General features: G+C 45.7%; 1 protein-coding gene across 3 annotated transcripts in view; it reads right to left on the bottom strand.

Annotated features, from left to right (window-relative positions):
- The window catches only part of LOC124555563 (carbohydrate sulfotransferase 5-like), a 641036-nt gene that overhangs the window by 295818 nt on the left and 323911 nt on the right, over positions 1-21307 (bottom strand). Inside the window, exon 2 of one of the 3 annotated variants that reach the window (XM_047129521.1) lies at positions 5941-6058. The exons of the other annotated variants lie outside the window; for them this stretch is intronic. Coding sequence (XP_046985477.1) covers positions 5941-5969 — 29 coding nt within the window. The 5' untranslated portion in view covers positions 5970-6058. The remainder of the gene's footprint in view (positions 1-5940; positions 6059-21307) is intronic. 3 annotated transcript variants of the gene reach the window in all.

The raw sequence follows: 21307 nt of genomic DNA, 5'->3' as shown, positions 1-21307 counted from the left end.
TCATCTGCATTAACTTCCATTTTTCTACATTTAGAGCTAGCTGTCATTCATCACATCAATTAAAAATTTTGTTTAAGTTATCTTGTACCCTGCTACAGTCTTTCAACAACGACACCTTCCCGTACACCACAGCATCATCAGAAGACAGCCGCAAACTGCTGTTCCCTCTATCCCTCGGATCATTTATGTATATAGAGAATGACAGCTGTCCTATCGTACTTCCATGCGGCAATCCTGACGACACAATTGTCTACGATGAAGTCTCTACGGGAATCTTAGGGAACCATGGCCAATACTGACTCACTGAAGAAAATCGCAGTCCACATCAGCAGTGTATTTATTTTGGATAATAACCGGTTTGGCCGGTAATTCCCTGAAATCAGTTACACAGTTAAATAATAAGCGTTTTGTTCATAAAAATATGTATGTAATGTCAAGCTTTTTGTCATCTGCCACTGCGGTGCCATCATGACCACCGAGCATCCAGACAGATGACTGACCGATATTAAGTGGATCCAAAACTGTCTTAACATATGGTAGCAACTCGGTAGTTAAAATCTTGCTTTCAAATTCACTGATTATTTCCTGCATACATTCCTTTACACTTGTTTTGACTTTGTTCAGTTGATGTTTGTCAGGAATTTTACTGTTTCACATAATTTGCTAAGCGGTACTTCTGTTTTTGCAGTATATCCCTGTAATATCGTCAGGAAACTATAAGCACTTTGCATCCCTTAATATCTTCTAAGGCGGCAGCGTGTAAGCAATTTGTGCCACATATTCTCCTCATACTTCTCCACAAAACTCAATGTTTGCTACTGGTTGTTTAGTTAGATTTTGATAATTTTATTGACGCCCTCGTTAAGCAGAAATATCTTCTTGTTTTTCTTAATTTTTAGAATAATTCTAGCGATCTATGAAACTATCACAATCTATGATGGCTGATTTGCATCTAAGTATTCAGTGAATGGAAAGGTTTGACGATGTTTGTTACTAGAATTCGTATTACGCTTCCTTGCGAGTTTGTTGTCTCATCAACTAACTGTTCAAGACACATTCTGGAACATTTTTAGATAATAATTTTGCCCGATAGCAGAGGAGTTACTGATGTTTACGTCTGCTGAAGGCGGCTATTGCTACTGCAGTCGCATTGCGGGTTGATCCTGCAGAGCCTTACACAATTATTTCTGTGGGACATTACCATTCTTAACGTTTGTATCTCGGTTACTTTTCTTCTAAGATAATCAGGAGCAGTGCTTCTTAAAATAAGCAAACACTGTAGCGTCGAGGATCTCTCTATGGAGAGAAGTCTTCCGAAATAAGAGTGATTTCAGGTGTGCCGCAGGGGAGTGTCGTAGGACCGTTGCTATTCACAATATACATAAATGACCTTGTGGATGACATCGGAAGTTCACTGAGGCTTTTTGCAGATGATGCCGTGGTATATCGAGAGGTTTTAACAATGGAAAATTGTACTGAAATGCAGGAGGATCTGCAGCGAATTGACGCATGGTGCAGGGAATGGCAATTAAATCTCAATGTAGACAAGTGTAATGTGCTGCGAATACATAGAAAAAAAGATCCCATATCATTTAGCAACAATATAGCAGGTCAGCAACTGGAAGCAGTTAATTCCATAAATTATCTGGGAGTACGCATTAGGAGTGATTTAAAATGGAATGATCACATACATTTGATCGTCGGTAAAGCAGATGCCAGATCGATTCATTGGAAAAATCCTAAGTAAATGCAATCCGAAAACATAGGAAGTAGGTTACAATACGCTTGTTCGCCCACTGCTTGAATACTGCTCAGCAGTGTGGGATCCGTACCAGATAGGGTTGATAGAAGAGATAGAGAAGATCCAACGGAGAGCAGCGCGCTTCGTTACAGGATCATTTAGTAATCGCGAAAGCGTTACGGAGATGATAGATAAACTCCAGTGGAAGACTCTACAGGAGAGACGCTCAGTAGCTCGGTACGGGCTTTTGTTGAAGTTTCGAGAACATACCTTCACCGAAGAGTCAAGCAGTATATTGCTCCCTCCTACGTATATCTCGCGAAGAGACCATGAGGATAAATTCAGAGAGATTAGAGCCCACACAAAGGCATACCGACAATCCTTCTTTCCACGAACAATACGAGACTGGAATAGAAGGGAGAACCGATAGAGGTACTCAAGGTACCCTCCGCCACACACCGTCAGGTGGCTTGCGGAGTGTAGATGTAGATGGTTTCAATGATACTTGTATTAGCTTCGTTTAGCTGCACGTCAACCTAGCTACGCAAAAATTTCAAGCCGAACACATTATTTCCATGAGAGGTGACAATGACAGCCAAAAGCAGAGGACGATCATTTTTTTCGTCCGCATTTGCATAAAATGAGGCACAGAATGGTGAAATGGTCTGCGTACTGGTGAGTGCCGTTGTTGTTCTCGACAGTACCTGCATTTTGAACTAGTGAGGGAAACACTCTAAGGATCTGAATGAGTAGGAAAGACACTAGCGCTCAGTCCGGAACCGCGCGACTGCTACGGTCGCAGGTTCGAATCCTGCCTCGGGCATGAATGTGTGTGATATCCTTAGGTTAGTTAGGTTTAAGTAGTTCTAAGTTCTAGGGGACTGATGACCACAGATGTTAAGTCCCATAGTGCTCAGAACCATTTGAACCAAGGCACTAGCCTAAGCTCTGCAGCCTAAAACTTTCACATGTGTGACCATAACAAGCAAGATACCTCTGAACGTAGTTTTATTGCTGACAGGGACGTGGATGACAAGTTGCGACTGGCGTGCGGCCAATGGCAAGCGAGAGGACTGACGGTCTTACTCCGAACAGAATGTCGTAGGGTTTATGGAAGTTACCTTAGTGGTAATAAGCTTTTCATATTTTTTTGTGGCGCCAGTAACCGTGTAATTTCTTGGAGTTCAGTATTTACAGCCCAAGACTATACCGATTACTGCCAAATTATAGTCCTTGTTCCTGTCCGCTGCTGTAAACAGTGAGCTGTGAAACGAGATGCAACCCAAAGATACTTTCGAGAAAGAGAACTGTACAGAGACACGACAAAAGATATGATAGAATGCAAAATTAACAGAGGAAAAAAAGTAGATCAAATAATTGATTTGCCGGCCGAACGGTTCTAGGCGCTACAGTCTGGAACCGCGCGACCGCTACGGTCGCAGGTTCGAATCCTGCCTCGGGCATGGGTGTGTGTGATGTCCTTAGGTTAGTTAGGTTTAAGTAGTTCTAAGTTCTAGGGGATTGATGACCACAGATGTTACGTCCCATAGTGCTCAGAGCCATTTGAACCATTTTGAAAGTGATTGATTTACGTCGCAGAAGTGCATGCCACGAACAGAATACTCGCACTTGACCAGCTCGTGTTGTCTTCTGAGCTCAACAGCATTTGGTTCACTTTCATTTTTCGCTGCCTGCGCCAAAAACCCAATGCTACTCAGCTAATCACTAATAGACATAGTTATTTTCATGTCAGATAATTGTAACAGCTGTCAAGAATAAACAAATGACTCTCCTCAAGTTCTAGCTTCTTTGTCGTCTGAATTGATATCAAGATTTCTAGGAGGCTTTTACTCCCATTCGTTTTCGTCACATATTCGCGATGTTTGTGAAACGACTGTGAAAACAAAGCCTATGTCTATAAGGTAATACCAACATTTTAGTAGAACAAAATAAACCAAAGTAGTTCGCTATTAGACCGGGGCCGGCCGCGGTGGTCTAGTGGTTCTAGGCGCTCAGTCCGGAACCGCGGGACTGCTACGGTCGCAGGTTCGAATCCTGCCTCGGGCATGGATGTGTGTGATGTCCTTAGGTTAGTTAGGTTTAAGTAGTTTTAAGTTCTAGGGGACTGATGACCACAGACGTTAAGTCCCATAGCGCTCAGAGCCATTTGAACCATTTATTAGACCCGGGGGCACGCGATGACAGCTCACCGAACCTCTGCCGAAGGAGTTGTTGGCTGGCGGTATCGGGGGACATGAGTTCAGCACACAGCATCTCGAACGTTAGTGTTGGCTTTCGAGACCACAGCCATTACATCTCCTTCAGGTAACTCCTTTTTTGTTACTTTTGAATACATTATGGGAGTGAACAGTTATCAATGTGTTACAAATATTTACTATCAAATACAGTCTTGATCACAATTTATTTATTACGGTGACCGGTTACGACCACTACTGTGGTCATCTTCAGACCAATGAGTAAGAACCTCCTTCTGCTGGAGAATCACTACTCTAGTGATTCTCCAGCAGGAGGAGGTTCTTACTCACTGGTCTGAAGATGACCACAGTAGTGGTCGAAAACGGTCACCGTAATAAATAAATTGTGATCAAAAAGTAAACTCCTTTTTTGTCCTATAGAAGCTGAGGAACCGTGTTTACAACCTTCTTACCAAGGAATACTGTTTTGCACGACAAGGGATGGAAGCTCAGTTATTCCTGTGGCACAAGAACATCTACTGAGACAGACCAGTGGCACAGATATGCAAATCAGAATTTAGATATTTACTAAGAAGTGTTATTGCCAGTAATAACAACGGGGAATCTCTTAAAATAACTTAATGCCAAGTTGGTTGGTATGGCCATTTTCCGCACCAGCTATAAAAATTTTGTGTTCCTTTACAATGGACAAATCTGCCTCTTTAGCACTGTAACGTCTATATTTTTAATTCTGATTCACGTTCGCAGCTACTGCACAGTAACGTCTCTCACAAGACGTAAGTATCTTCTTGGATATTTTGCGGCTCCTAACCGACGTACATTCCAGAAATAGCTTTAAAGCTAGGATTCCTAACATAGAAAATGTCAATAATGTTGTATATTCTTTGATAATAAACCAAACTGCTCTTTGCGTGCTACAATGTACATATTTTAACATAGACGTCTTCTGATTCAAATGACACCTTCAGTCAGATTCCTGGGTATTACACAATTATTGGTAACTCTAAAATAATGACGCATTTGAAACACTTCACGTCTTGATTATTACTCAAAATGTTCAAATGTGTGTGAATTGATAAGGGACCAAATTGCTGAGGTGATCGGTTCCTAGACTTACACACTACTTTAAACTAACTTACGCTAAGGACAACACACACACCCATGCCCGAGGGAGGACTCGAACCTCCGGCGGGAGGGGCCGCGTTATTCAATCCGTGATTATTACTCAAAACGGAAAAGTTCTCACAGTCAATTTTCTTTTTATCTGTCCTGATGTGATCTTCAGCTAAGAATGTCATTTTCACTACATGTTCCTCGAACTGACGTTAAAATTAATGATACTGAACACGTAGCAAAATCTCACCGAAAAGAAAATCGGGCAAGTTCGATGTGGATATGCGGCAAATTCTCTACAGTGAAATCCGATTCTCAACCTGTGGACACATGTAGCAGAATCAGGGTAGTCGTACGGATATGTAAAAAGAAAATTGGCTACAAGTACCACTTAACTTTACGTACAAACAAAGACATGAACTGTTTCAGTTTCGTAATGAATGTTTTACATCTATAACCAACGTTTGGTAAAACCTAAAATTACGAATGTGTCAGAAAATACACAGACGATGTCTTTTAACCAAATGGTGAAAAGCGTCTGCATTAAAAGTGTTCACGATTCAGCACGAAGAAAGCAGCATTCTTTATTATAAAAAAAACCATATAAATTTAACAGAAGTTTTTATGTTAAGACTTCTAATTTCAGAGTTATTTCTAGAATTTACTGCGATCAGTAAGACGAAATATGCCACATTAATCTAGTCTCTCTAAGACACTTACCACTACAGTAGCTGTCAACGCATAGTTTCTGTGTGTTTAAGATTTTCGTGTACTTAGCTAAAGGTGAACATCCCATAAGCTGTATACATCTGCGAAATGTTCAGACCATAAATAGATATGATAAATGTAACAACAGATTACAAAACTCACCAAATTTGGAAGCAAGTAGTTGACCTCATTTGTGGTCAAAATAAGTTTCGTAACGGGGCACCAAGCTACTTGCGTTTCATACAACCACACTTCGTAACCCGTGGCAGACTCTACTCACCTGAAACAAAGGAAAAAAGACATCAGCAAAAAAAATCTAAGGATAAGTGTTTTTATAGCCTCCCCACTTTCCAGGCTACCAGCGTATGTGCATGGTATGGTATGTATCTGTTATTAAACGCATTATACCACATAAGCATAACACGACTGTGCTGAATCCATTACAGACTAAGATCCTAATTTGCACTGGAACCTTTTTCATCCGTAGCTTAAAACTTTTGCCGGCCGCGGTGACCGAGCGGTTCTAGGCGCTTCAGTCCGGAACCGCGCTCCTGCTACGGTCGCAGGTTCGAATACTGCCTCGGGCATGGATGTGTGTGATGTCCTTCAGGTTGGTTAGGTGTAAGTAGTTCTAAGTCTACGGGACTGATGACCTCAGACGTTAAGTCCCATAGTGCTTAGAGCCATTTGAACCATTTAACAACTTTTAGTGTTGGGATTTACGAAGGATGCAGTTTATTATTTGACTGCTTCTTATGCGCCTCAGCTGTTAACAAGGTCTTTAATCTTACTATATCAAATACTGTGGGTTCAATACATGGTTCCATATATGCTTCGATAGATGAACGCATGTCTGAAGGACACTGCACAGTACACCGTAAAAACACAGACGCTGCAAAATAGTGTTACATGTCTAAACAGGCCGCGACAATAATAAATAAGTATCTCTCTGTGCGGCAATCATGGCAACTGTGGAAGTGCAGGACGTGGACACATGGTAACAGTGGAGATTTGGGTCGATCCAGGAGGCGTGTTCAGATAGCCAAAGTACAGTATGCTTTAGGCAGTGGTCGCGTACGGACCGGCTCCACGCGCCGGACAGCGCACCGCAGTTGTTTACTTCCGCGTCGCGGTATTTCGTGTTGTGTAGCGTCCATTACTACTGCACCTCATGGCGCACTGTTAATGCCGAGCGACACTTAAGTAACATACCAAGCCGAACATGCTGGACCACGCGCTATGAAATTGAACAATTCATTCGCGAAGAGTTACGTCTGGACCCCTAGGAAGAGATAGGTGTTAACTTCTCTATCACTGTCAGTATAGTTAATATTAAGATGACTACGGAGGAAGCATCTGCTAAGGTAGTTCGACAACAGGCACACGGACTCAAGTTCAAGCATTCTGATGGGCATATTCGAGAGGTAACGGTAGATCACGCTGGTTACGGTCTTCGAACAATTCGGGTTTTGAGCTCCCCTTCGAAGTGCCACAAGACGTGATCGTCGAAGCTTTCCGAGCCTACGGCAATGTTGCTGGGCACATTGCAGAAAAATGGCAGACGTTCACGACATACCACGTGTTGAATGGTGTCTGCCAAATCAAAATCTAACTCTCCAAACATGTACCATCCTATCTGCTGATTGGTGGCGTGAGAGCCATCGGTAAGTATGATGGCCAGCCGCGGATGTGTGCCGGTTGCCGACGTTTACTCCAGGTACCGACCGGTGACGCAGCTCCCAATGCGACGGTCATTTCTTTACCAGACAGCTACGCCACAGCCGTACGCAGCCCCCATGCGTCACTTCAGGAAGCTCCTGTTCTCTCTTCCACCCCCGGCACTCCCCACTGGAAATGACGGTGCTGCCACGGCCTCACCGGCACCATCTCTTCCGATGGCTACAACACCACTAACTCTCCAGAGCTCAATGACCAGTCTGTCCGCTGCGACAGACATACATGTGAGTGCGGTGCCTACCTCTGCTTTCCTTCAGACAGGCGCGACCTCGAACATTGAACGTCAACATTCTGATACAAATGGTTCAAATGGCTCTGAGCACTATGGGACTCAACATCTTAGGTCATAAGTCCCCTAGAACTTAGAACTACTTAAACTAACTAACCTAAGGACATCACACACACCCATGCCCGAGGCAGGATTCGAACCTGCGACCGTAGCGGTCCCGCGGTTCCGGACTGCAGCGCCAGAACCGCACGGCCACCGCGGCCGGCATTTTGATACAGAACAGCACCTCCGAAAGCAGCGGTCACCCCGAAAACGGAAGAAGCGAAGTCAAACTCCAGCCGACGACACACTTCTTCATGTGACATCACAGGCAGTGGAGTGGATACAAGACAGTGTTCTCCCTTCGAGCGCCCTGCCAACAGGAGTGACCACTCCTGATGTCCCATCTGAGAAACGATCCCACCCAACAACGATGGATTCGATGGAGGGAGAGTCTCTGGACCCCGCTACAGCAACGTCACCACAACTCTCCCTCGATGAGTGCGACAGTAGCTTGCCACCTATTCCAGTCTCCTGGGCTGGTGATGTCGACGATGGAGCAGATCGCGATGGTGGCCCACCCGCCAGTCAGTGCCCCTTGGAGGTGCCTGACCCACCTTCCACCAAGCTACTGCGGCTACAGTGACTGTGTCGGATGTTACACGCCAGCCGGACATCTCTGCCAGAACATCTGTGCCAATGGTGGGAGCACGCCCACAACACTACCGCATCCCGACGATGAATCTGGCCACCATTCGGGCTTCCCACGAACTGACAATGTTCGGAGACCATTTATGCTGCTGATGTCGACATTGCCCTCCTCCGAGGAGTGATCGTCGCTAATTTCAACGCCCCCACTGCTACACAGCACAATCTCCTATGCTTCTGACAACGGTAGTGGAGTCGCCTTCCTCTTCGGTTGTGGACTCCCTGCTAAAGATGTAATGTACCTTCCTAATGCTAGAGGCATGACTTTCACGCTGTTCGGCGTCCACATCCTCAATGTATATGCGCCGTCCGGCTCCAGTCGACGTCGTGACCGACACATTTTCTTTGCTGACGAAGTAACGCCGCTTTTTGAGGGTCTCCTGGATGAAATGGTCTTCGGAGGTGACTTCAACTCCACATAAGGGCCTGCTGACCAACTTCCGCATCATTCCTGTGTGCGGCCTTCTCCGTCATCATCGACAGACTTCAGCTTGTTGACACATGGACAAAGGTTCATGGCACCCTTGCAGGTTTCACATATTATACGGCGCATTCGTCCAGCCGCCTCGACCGTATACAACTCACACATTCCCTTGCTGCCAACACTCTACATGCCGAAATATGGCCTTTGGCTTTCTCTGACCACGACGCCTACATTTGCGATGCCGTCCTCGTCCGCCAACAGGTGTGGCACAGCCGCGGCCTGTGGAAATTAGACTTTTACCACCTGACTGTCCCTGAATGCCGACGGATCGTTGAGGATGCGCGGGCCCTCTCTCGTCGACGTCGCCCCGCATACACATCCACTTTATCCTGGTGGCTATCCTGCACTGATGGGATATGGAAAAGACATCAAAGCTTGGCAAGCGAGCACCATGGACTTTTATCATGCAGTGCTTCGCGGCTGCACTCTGATGACATTCTCTCCTGTCCGTCAGACGATAGCGCATCGTGGTACAGCGTAGATCACTTCACTCGTGCGACGACGCTTGGAAGGGACCCTTGTCAGATCCTGCACCCATGACCATATGCCTCACGAAACGCCATCGATGTACCACCATCTCACAGAACGCCGTCGTCGTCGTGGAACTCTCATCTACGACCTCACCGATGTGGAAGGACGACGATACACTACGCAATGTCCCATTTGTCACGCTTTCTATTCTCATTTCCGCCGACTGTACGCTGCAGTCCCACATCCCTCGACCTTAACTGAGGAGGTAGCTGCACTGACTGTCAACACCAGGCCTGAGGATGTGGCTCAAGAACCTCAGGAACAAGTGACCTCCGATGAAGTCCTAAATGCTATCAAAGTGGGAGCTGCCAACAAGCCCCTGGACCTGACGGCCTCTCCATCGAATTTTACAAGTGTTGTAGTTATCTTTTGATACCTACTTGGACGTCCATCAGTCGTGAATTGATGTCACCCACGACGACGATCCCAGCCACCTTCCTTGATGGGTCATCATTCTGGTCCCTAAGCCACATGGGCGATCACGGATCTATGTTTACTGGACCATCACTCTACTCAACAGTGACATGAAAATTTTTACCCGATTGTTGGCCTCACGACCCAAGAAGGCAGCAGGATACGTCACCTCCCTTGATCAGACTTCGCTGGGCGGTGACAACAACATCCATACGGCCCTTTGCCATTCCGGGGACATGATCGCGCTCGCGTGGTCGCAACATTTACCTGGCGCATTAGCATCGCTTGACTCCAGTCACGCATTCGACCGTGTCGACCATACCTTTCTGAAATCGGTTCTCCAACACATGGGTTTTCCGGCCCTTATAGTAACAATGGTAATGCGGCTCTTGAGCGGGGTGACTTCAAGAATACTCTGTAATGGTCGCCTCACTGCACCTCTAGCGATCGAGCGCTCTGTCCGACACGGTTGACCACTTTCCACGATACTGTATGCTTTGGTCCCTACTCGAGGGGCTTCGCCAACGCTGGTCAGTATAACATTGAATGGGCACCGCTTCTGTTGTACTGCCTATGCTGAAGATCTAGTCCCCTACCTCCGCAATGAAGACGATGTTCGCGCGGCTCTGACTTGGGTGGCAACGTATGGGGAAGCATCGGGCAGTTCTCTTAGCATTTCCAAATTGAAGGTTCTGCTCATTGGTGAGCGTCTAGTTGAGAGATATGTCGCTCCTCTAAGTGTGGCCACCAGTGTCCGCTGTTTGGGCATTGATTTTATGAATGACCTCCGTGGTTCAGCGGCAACCAACAGTAGAGATCTCCTCCGAACGATCAGGGCTGGCCTTGTGGACCACCGCCTTAGATCCCTCGACATTGTACAGCGTGCGCAATACGTGAATGTTTACCACGCCTCGCGCATCCCTCATGTGGCACAAGTGTTCCCGGTTCCGATTACCCTCGCGCGTTGTATGTTGGTGGCGATGGGATCCTTTGTCTGTACTGGGATGTTATTTAAAGTTCAATATTACACCTTTGCCCTCTGTGGGAGCGTGGTGGAGTGGGATTATTCTATGTGCCAGACAGAGTTACGGCACTTTTTGTTAGCTCCCAACTGAAAGTCTGGTGTCGCTGCCCGACAAGCCTGACCGGACTGCTTTTGCATGAATACGCGCCAGTCTCCATGTCAACCTCAGTGATGTTATCAGACATTCCATCCCCCTTCTATCACTGTCGGCACGTCTTTCTTGAATTAAGTTACATCCTGCACTCCTTACCCCTTCCACGTATACTCCAGACAAAGGCTGTACACGACACATTACACATGTATCGAACCCCCAACCCCATCGAACACAAGTTTCCCCAGATCATATGGCGTCGTGTGTGGAAAGCGGTGCATGCTGGTCATCTCGACACCAGCGTTCAGTCCACATGGTGTATCACCGTCAATGGCAAACAGATCAACCAGTTTCGTTTGCGCCGCATCCGCCTCGCTGACACACCCCTCTGTTTTTACTGTGGTGTGGAGGACACAGACGCTCATCGATTCTCATGTGGTCCGTCGTCTGACGTCTGTAAGCTCGCCCAGCGTATCTTGGCTTTCCTTACCCGGCAGACACCTGCTCAGATGACTTTCCTGACGCTTTTATTCCCGGATGTGATTCATTACCCCCGCAACAAAAACTAACGCTGTGAATGGGATACGCGGTCATACGGTCCTCCACCTTTTTAGCCCCGATGAGAAATCAGAACTAGGCTATTGGACGTACCTTGACGATCGACACTGTGCAATTGTTCGCAACCCCAGATACAAGCAGTTCAAATGGCTCTGAGCACTATGGGACTTAACATCTGAGGTCTTCAGTCCCCTAGAACTTAGAATTACTTAAACCTAACTAACCTAAAGACATCACACACATCCATGCCCGAGGCAGGATTCGAACCTGCGACGTAGCGGTCGCGCGGTTCCAGACTGTACTGCCTAGATCGGCTCGGCCACACCGGCCGGCTACAAGCAGTACTTTCCAATTTTCTACGGAGCGCCTTTCATGACCCGCCTTCCAGTTGGAACTTCCAAGCCATGAGATGCTGATGCTTTTTTGCTGACATGATGTTCGGAACATACTACAAACGGAGTCTTCATTAAAATTTCAAGAAGACACGTTTGGATGTTCCGTCAATCGGAAGGCGCTAGCGACTCCTGGAATTCTGGTACATAGACTAAAATAATTAAAAAACAATTAATAAATAAGAAGAATAAAAAATTACAAATAAAAAACAAATAAATAAATAAAAGGAAATAAAAATATACACAGACAAAACGCAAAAAGAAACAAAAAATGCAAAAAATAAACTAAAAAAACAAAAGCCCTTACACAACTACTTTCATTTTCATCGCTACATTCTATGTTCTTGCCCCCTACTTTCTTTCTTTCCCCTGTAATAATAGGTTAGTTGTTTTGGGATAGGCGTAGATAGGCGCCAACGCCTGAAGAGTTGCATTATATTTTATTTTATTTATTTATTTTCTTTTTTTTTTTTAGGACACAAGTGGCAGTGGCAAGTAGAGATTTTTTTGTAGTTTCTCTTTCCTGTCCAGGGGCGAAAAAACAAAAAGTGCTTCAGACGACCGCCTGGGTAAAGTGGGAAAACCATCTTCGAGTCCTGGTCCGGCACAAATTTTTATGTATCACTAACGAATTGTGCAGATCATGTCTAATCATATTCGGAAATGTGAATACGTTTCTTCTAATTGTAAATGTCTCTCCTTGTTTTTCAGTACAACAGGTTCCTCACTGTGCCTTCAGCGTACAGTCTAATAATACAAACATAAATTTAAAAAAAAATGGTTCAAATGGCTCTGAGCACTATGGGACTTAACATCTATGGTCATCAGTCCCCTAGAACTTGGAACTACTTAAACCTAACTAACCTAAGGACATCACACAACACCCAGCCATCACGAGGCAGAGAAAATCCCTGACTCCGCCGGGAATCGAACCCGGTAATCCGGGCGTGGGAAGCGAGAACGCTACCGCACGACCACGAGATGCGGGCAAACATAAATTCAATTGAGACACTAATCACGTACCGTTTTTCATATAGGAACAGATGCGTTATTCATCAGCTTATTGCTTACAGTGCATGGTGAAACACAGATTAGAATAAAGGTGAGAAAGATCTGAAGCTAATTCCAAGTATATAAAATTCTAAATTTTCCCTCGGCTACCTTAAAGTTATGATTGACCTTCCGGCTCGCCTCTTTTCGAAATGCATACAATGTGTGTGTGCATATGCACAGAACAAATGTGTGTGGTGAATTGGATCACTGGGGTATTTCATTGCCATACACAAAGAAGACGGAAGATATAACTATTTAATGTCACGTCGAAAATTAGATGATTATAGATGGAATGCAGGCTCACAACGGACACTGACAGGGCAGGAAATCGCTGCAGTCTTTCTGAAGAGACATGCGCGCCGGATTAGCTTTCGATGGTTTGCTACAACAACCAGCGGGATGTAATGTAAGGTTTTTTGGTTCACTTGTCTCGTCGAGACTAATTCTGGGCTGGTTCCCATCGTTACGTCAAAGACCATACACTGAGCTAAATTTCGAAAACACATAGATCAAAGTTTACAAGCTTCGCAGACATATATAGCAAACGACTTTAATTTTTTAGGATAACAGACGAAGGTGGCCCTAGGTACGGTTTCGGCCCATAGAATTAAAATAACTTCCCCGTGGTCGCTTGTGATGCATTGTTGGGCACTGTCACAGGTGGGACACCCACTGCAGAAGACAAATGTATCCATCGAGAACTGTTAAAGAAGCTGCGTCTTCCTAACATATGTGAACACCCCCCCCCCTCTCTCTCTCTCTCTCTCTCTCTCTCTCTCTCTCTCTCTCTCTCTCTCTCTCTCACACACACACACACACACACACACACACACACACACACACACAACATAGGCAAGGCGTGACCGAAAGTATCCAGTACTTATCCGAAATTGGACTAACTTTTGCCTTGGGTTTGTCTCGTGCTTCGTCCTTACTAAAACCTTCGAAAGTCACAGGCAAAGATGAGCTTCATTTTTCCTATACAACGGGTATCTCTTCATAGTGGTTTACGTACGCTATCACTACGTTTCATGTGCTACATAACTTCGTTGTGTGTACATCACTCTTCTTGCAACATTCAAATGATTTTCAATAATATACACTGACGTGACAAAGGTCACGGAATGGCGATATACACATGTACACATGGCAGTAGTATCGCGTACAAATGGCATAAAAGGACAGTGCATTGGCGGACCTGTCATTTGTACTCAGGTGATTCATGTGAAAAGGTTTCCGACGATTTTATGGCTGCACAACGAGAATTAAAAGACTGTACGGAGTATCCATGTAGATGTAGATGGAATGGCAGTTGGAGCTAGACATATGGGACATTTCATTTCGGATTCAATATTCCAAGATCCACAGTGTCAAGAGTGTGCCGAGAATACCAAGTTGCAGCCATTACTCTCACCACTGACAACGCAATGCAGATGGCCTTCACTTAACGACCGAGAGCAGCGGCGTTTGCGTACAGTTGTCAGTCCTAACAGACAAGCAACACTGCGTCAATAACTGCAGAAATCACTGTGGGACATGTGATGAACGTATCTGTTAGGACAGTGCGACGAAATTTGGCTTTAATGGGCTCTGGCAGCAGCCGACCGACGCGAGTGCTTTTGCTAACAGCACGACATCACCTGCAGCGCCTCTCCTGGGCTCGTGACCATATCAGTTGGACCCTTGACTAGAAAACCGTGGCCTGGTCAGATGAGTCCTGATTTCAGTTGGTAAGAGCTGATGGTAGTGTTCGTGTGTGGCGCAGATCGTACGAAGCCATGGATCCAGCTTATTAACAAGGGACTCTTTCAAAGCTGGTAGTGGCTCCTAATGGTGTGGGCTGTGTTTACATGGAATGGACTGGGTGGTCCAACTGAGCCGATCATTGACTGGAAATGTTTGTATTCGGCTAATTGGAGATCATTTTCTGCATTTCATGAACTTCATATTCCCAAACAACGATGGATGACAATGCGCCATTTTTCCAGACCAAAATAGCTCGCGACTGGTGTGAAGAAAATTCTGAACAGTTCGAGAGAATGATTAGCTACCCATAACGCCCGTCATGAATCCCATCGAGAGGTGCGTTTGTGCACAAAATACTGCATCAGCAACAATTTCACAATTATGGACGGCTATAGCGGCAGCATGGCTCAATATTTCTGCAAGGGACTTCCAACGACTTATTGAATCCATGCCATGCTACACTACGCCGCCTGAATGGAAGTCCTACACGAGATTAGGAAGTTTCTCAGGACTTTTATCACCTGCAGTGTAGATAAGAAGTTAAACAAATATCTAACTATTAACAAAACAATACTAAAATGTGATGAGCAACAGAAATGTAGAAGCACCCTCACGATAAGCATACACAGAGTAATCTCGCAATTAGAAAACATTGTGTGCGCGATGTGGAGATAGTTCCTACGCCATTCACCACTCAGTAATCAACCGAGGGCCCTGGCCGAAGTGCTCAGATAAAACGACAACGCCTCCAAATATAACAACCAAAACTATTGCGCGCCGTTGATTTTTTCCTCGAGAGCACGTTGGAATCAGCAACACATGCAGGAAGAAAACATATTTAGTAAGAGAACATTCCTATGGAGCCATGAGTTATCTTAGAAATGATACAATGATACATGGGCACCAATAGTTGGATGTAAATCGGTGCTGTACTCAACGGGTAACGGAAAAGCCCTAAGGGAAAAGACGTGTGTATTGCTCCAGCAGGAGAGTTAGGGTGTAGTGTGCAAGGACCGAAATTTAAGAAAACTGAGCTGTAGATCCTTCTCTAATGACCTCATTCTCGAAGAAGCATAAAGCTTTAATCTACCGTGCTTCTTTCTTCTCACAGATTTCCCCGTATGCCTGATTACGTGTTTCACAAATTTGCAAATTTCGCTGAAATCTTTGACAAAAGACGTTATAATGTACAGCCTTTGACATGAAACCTGGCCGCCAGCCGGATGCCGCAGAGACTAAATGGATGAAATGGCTCTGAGCACTATGGGACTTAACTTCTGAGGTCATCACTCCCCTAGAACTTAGAACTACTTAAACCTAACTATGCTAAGGACATCACATACATCTATGCCCGAGGCAGGATTCGAACCTGCGACCCTAGCTGTCGCGCGGTTCCAGACTGTAGCGCCTAGAACCGCTCGGTCACTCCGGCCGGCGCAGAGACTAATCCGAGTAGTCCACTTAAGGTGTCAATAAAACTGGCCAACCCTCATAATTCAGGAAGTGGTGTCTTCCACTTGACGCGTTGAAATGTTGTGTCTGTTCCAGGTTTAGTGGCAAACGTTGCGCAACGTACACGCAAAATAGAGTGTTTGAGGACACTGTTAAAAGTATCGGTCTGGTGGAAACTAAAACGTGATGTGTTTCATTTTCTAACCTATCAGTAATACCAAAACTTTTCAGAATCGTTTCCGCGAAAGAGCTCATGACTGAGAACGTTTTACACTGGAGTGTTCCCTCGCGATTCATCTGCCACCGAACACCGTTCCCCTAACGCCGGGCTGCGTCCACTCAATTGATCGGAACGCGGCGCACATTGAGCTCGTTTTTGCTCTCGCACTGGCAAATATAAAATTGTCTACTATTGTAGTTTGATTTTCCGTGCGAAATAACTTCTATAAGCCTAGTTAACAAGGTGCAGTTACACAAGACACGTTGGTTGCTACGAGTGTATTTATCAATTGTCATTTTTTTATTTGAAGTTCTGTAAGGAGCAGTCAGGTGAAAACGAGATAGATAAAAAATAGCAAGTACACTGTTCATTGTTTCAAAATAATCGCCGTAACTGTTAATATATTTGTCCCACTGTGAGACAAGATGAGTATCCACTGACTTATCTCAGAACAGGACATGACGGAACAAGCTATAAGAACTGGATTTCAAATCAGCAATGATTGCATACTGCCCTATATGTTGGAATGGAAACATCTGAGATATATAATGACATCAGAAAACTTAAATCGAACGAGGTTTCACACTTCTACAGGAGTATCTGTGAATCGATCCGAAATGACACAGCAATGCGACAACTCATTACAAGGGGATAATTTTTCGCTAACGGTGTTTGAGGATGAGAATCTTAAATCGCACCGATTCACATCAGGTACCGATAAATACTGAGATCACGGAACTCCAGTACTCACATACATTAGTATTTTTACAGAATAGACAGCGCTACAATAGGCAGCAACAATACTTGCTTCCGAGAACGTGAAGAAAATTTGGAACCAACCTCCGTCCTGGTACCACTATGTCAGTTATCAGTACTAATGGTAAAGGCACCAGGTTCAAAAATGGCTCTGAGCACTATGGGACTTAACATCTGTGGTCATCAGTCCCCTAGAACATAGAACTACTTAAACCTAACTAAACTAAGGACATCACACACATCCATGCCCCAGGCAGGATTCGAACCTGCGACCGTAGCGGTCACGCGGTTCCAGACTGAAGCGCCTAGAACCGCACGGCCACACCGGCCGGCAAGGCACCAGGCATTTGAGCGAAGCCGGCCGGAGAGGCCGTGCGGTTCTAGGCGCTACAGTCTGGAACCGCGTGACCGCTACGGTCGCAGGTTCGAATCCTGCCTCGGGCATGGATGTGTGTGATGTCCTTAGGTTAGTTAGGTTTAAATGGTTCCAAGTTCTAGGGGACTGATGACCACAGCAGTTAAGTCCCATAGTGCTCAGAACCATTTGAACCATTTGAGCAAAGTACGCTGCATTGTCGCTTCGAGAGAGCTGTTGATACTTACGTAAACGCTAAGAGTGAGACAATAGCAGACGGCTCCTAAGGAAAAGTAAGTCTTAAAATTCATCTACCTTTATGCGTCCACAAAACTAAAACGTGATTCAGCTCTGAATCTGCTAAAGCAAAGTAGTCAGTGGAAAGAGGACCATAATGCAACATAAAGTAGTTCTGTTCGTTTCTGTGTTATACATGTGACAAGCTTCCTGTGCTTTCATGAAATACAGAATTGTAATCATTTACACCTATAAATAAACAGTAAGGTGCACAGTGGAGGCTGCGTTGTACCACTACTAGTCATTTCCTTTCCTGTTCCATTTTCCCAGAATTCTCCCAACAAGCAAAAGTCGAACATTTGACCTCCCTACTACTCGTTCCATTTGATATCGCTATGCAAGTTTACAACTTGGTATTAGAGCTCCGGTACTGTGTCAAGCAGTACACTACTAATACCGTATTAGAACATTACGGAATTGTTTTTCCCACTCATTTGGATTAACTTACATTTTTCTCCGTCTGGAGCAAGCTATTATACATCACACCAACTACAGATTCTGTCTAGTAAGTCATCTTGCATTCTTGCCTTCACCGTCCTTACGCGAAATGGACGTTGGTGCCAGTCGAATGTATCTTCCGTCAGCTGCAAATCCCAGCTCTCTAAATTTTCTCAATAATCCCTCCAGGGATTCCCGTTTGAGTGCACGAAGCATCTTCGTAACATTCACGTATTTATCAAACCTACCGGTAACAAATCTAGCAGCGCTCCTCTGGATTAAATAAAGACATTGAAGCAGTTCAAACTGGTGAAGATCCCCAACACACAAGCAGTACTCAAGAATGGGTCGCACTAGAGTTCTATACTATCCCCTTCACAGACGAACCACACTTTCCCAGAATTATCCCAACAAACAAAAGTCGCCCATTCTATCTCCGTACTACTCGTTCCATTTTTATCGCTATGCAACTTTACGCCAAGGTATTCAATCGTGATTGTGTCAAGCAACACTCCACTAATACTGTCTTCGAACATTACAAAATTGTTTTTCACACTCATCTGGATTAACTTACATTTTTCTTAGTCTGGAGCAAGCTGTCATTCATCACACCAACTAGAAATTCTGTATAAGTGATTCTGTACCCTCCTACAGTCACTCAACGTCGATACTTTCCCATATACTACAGAACCGTGAGAAGACAGTAACACATTGCTGCTCACCCTGTCCGTCAAATCGTTTATGTATATTGAGATCAAAAGCGACCCTATCACACGTGCATGGGTTCTATTTCTTAATAAGCCTTGGAACCACTCACATATCTGGGAACTTATTCCATATGCTCGGACCTTCCTTAATAGTTTGTAGTGGGGCTTCGTGTAAAATGATTTTCGAAAATCTAGGAATGTGGAATCTGCCTGTTGCCCTTCATCCACGGTTCGCAGGATACGGTGAGGGACAAGGAAAACCTGAGTTTCGCAAGAGCGATGCTTTCTAAATCCGTGCTGACTTTTGGACACAAACTTTTCTGTCTCAAGAATGTTTATAATACTCGAAGTCAGAATATGCTCAAGGATTTCGCAGAAAACCAATGTTAAGGAAATTTTTCTGTAATCTGCGGGTCTGTTCTTGTACCCTTCTTATGTTCAGGAGCTACCTGCACTTTTTGGCAGTGGCTTGGGATTTTGCATTCTGCGAGAGATTCGAGTTAAATGCAAGATAAGTAAGGAGGAAATGCCGTACAGTACTCCCTGTAAAACCGAACAGGGATTCCATCCGGACCTGGCGACTTATTTGTTTTCAACTCTTTCAGTTGTTGTTCTACTCTCCTGGAAATGGAAAAAAGAACACATTGACACCGGTGTGTCAGACCCACCATACTTGCTCCGGACACTGCGAGAGGGCTGTACAAGCAATGATCACACGCACGGCACAACGGACACACCAGGAACCGCGGTGTTGGCCGTCGAATGGCGCTAGCTGCGCAGCATTTGTGCACCGCCGCCTTCAGTGTCAGCCAGTTTGCCGTGGCATACGGAGCTCCATCGCAGTCTTTAACACTGGTAGCATGCCGCGACAGCGTGGACGTGAACCGTATGTGCAGTTGACGGACTTTGAGCGAGGGCGTATAGTGGGCATGCGGGAGGCCGGGTGGACGTACCGCCGAATTGCTCAACACGTGGGGCGTGAGGTCTCCACAGTACATCGATGTTGTCGCCAGTGGTCGGCGGAAGGTGCACGTGCCCGTCGACCTGGCACCGGACCGCAGCGACGCGCGGATGCACGCCAAGACCGTAGGATCCTACGCAGTGCCGTAGGGGACCGCACCGCCACTTCCCAGCAAATTAGGGACACTGTTGCTCCTGGGGTATCGGCGAGGACCATTCGCAACCGTCTCCATGAAGCTGGGCTACGGTCCCGCACACCGTTAGGCCGTCTTCCGCTCACGCCCCAACATCGTGCAGCCCGCCTCCAGTGGTGTCGCGACAGGCGTGAATGGAGGGACGAATGGAGACGTGTCGTCTTCAGCGATGAGAGTCGCTTCTGCCTTGGTGCCAATGATGGTCGTATGCGTGTTTGGCGCCGTGCAGGTGAGCGCCACAATCAGGACTGCATACGACCGAGGCACACAGGGCCAACACTCGGCATCATGGTGTGGGGAGCGATCTCCTACACTGGCCGTACACCACTGGTGATCGTCGAGGGGACACTGAATAGTGCACGGTACATCCAAACCGTCATCGAACCCATCGTTCTACCATTCCTAGACCGGCAAGGGAACTTGCTGTTCCAACAGGACAATGCACGTCCGCATGTGTCCCGTGCCACCCAACGTGCTCTAGAAAGTGTAAGTCAACTACCCTGGCCAGCAAGATCTCCGGATCTGTCCCCCATTGAGCATGTTTGGGACTGGATGAAGCGTCGTCTCACGCGGTCTGCACGTCCAGCACGAACGCTGGTCCAACTGAGGCGCCAGGTGGAAATGGCATGGCAAGCCGTTCCACAGGACTACATCCAGCATCTCTACGATCGTCTCCATGGGAGAATAGCAGCCTGCATTGCTGCGAAAGGTGGATATACACTGTACTAGTGCCGACATTGTGCATGCTCTGTTGCCTGTGTCTATGTGCCTGTGGTTCTGTCAGTGTGATCATGTGATGTATCTGACCCCAGGAACGTGTCAATAAAGTTTCCTCTTCCTGGGACAATGAATTCACGGTGTTCTTATTTCAATTTCCAGGAGTGTACACCATGGATGTCTGTTACCATGTTCTCCACACGGGAGTCTATAAGACGGTGAACCGACGGTATGCATGTGCGGACGATCCTCCAGCATTAATAGTTTCTTAAACGGGAAATTTGAAGCTTCAGCTTTTCTTTTGGTGTCTTCTATTGCGATACCAGACTGGTCGACGAATAGGATTAACAGCTTATTTCCTCTTTCCAGCATAAATACTTTATTAATTTCAGTAACCATCATCGCTATGGTGACATCATGATCACCA

Source organism: Schistocerca americana, chromosome X (genome assembly GCF_021461395.2).
Source record: "Schistocerca americana isolate TAMUIC-IGC-003095 chromosome X, iqSchAmer2.1, whole genome shotgun sequence".
Lineage (NCBI taxonomy): Eukaryota > Metazoa > Arthropoda > Insecta > Orthoptera > Acrididae > Schistocerca > Schistocerca americana.
The sequence above is the reverse complement of the archived record's forward strand: the minus strand, read 5'-3'. Positions and strand labels throughout refer to the sequence as shown.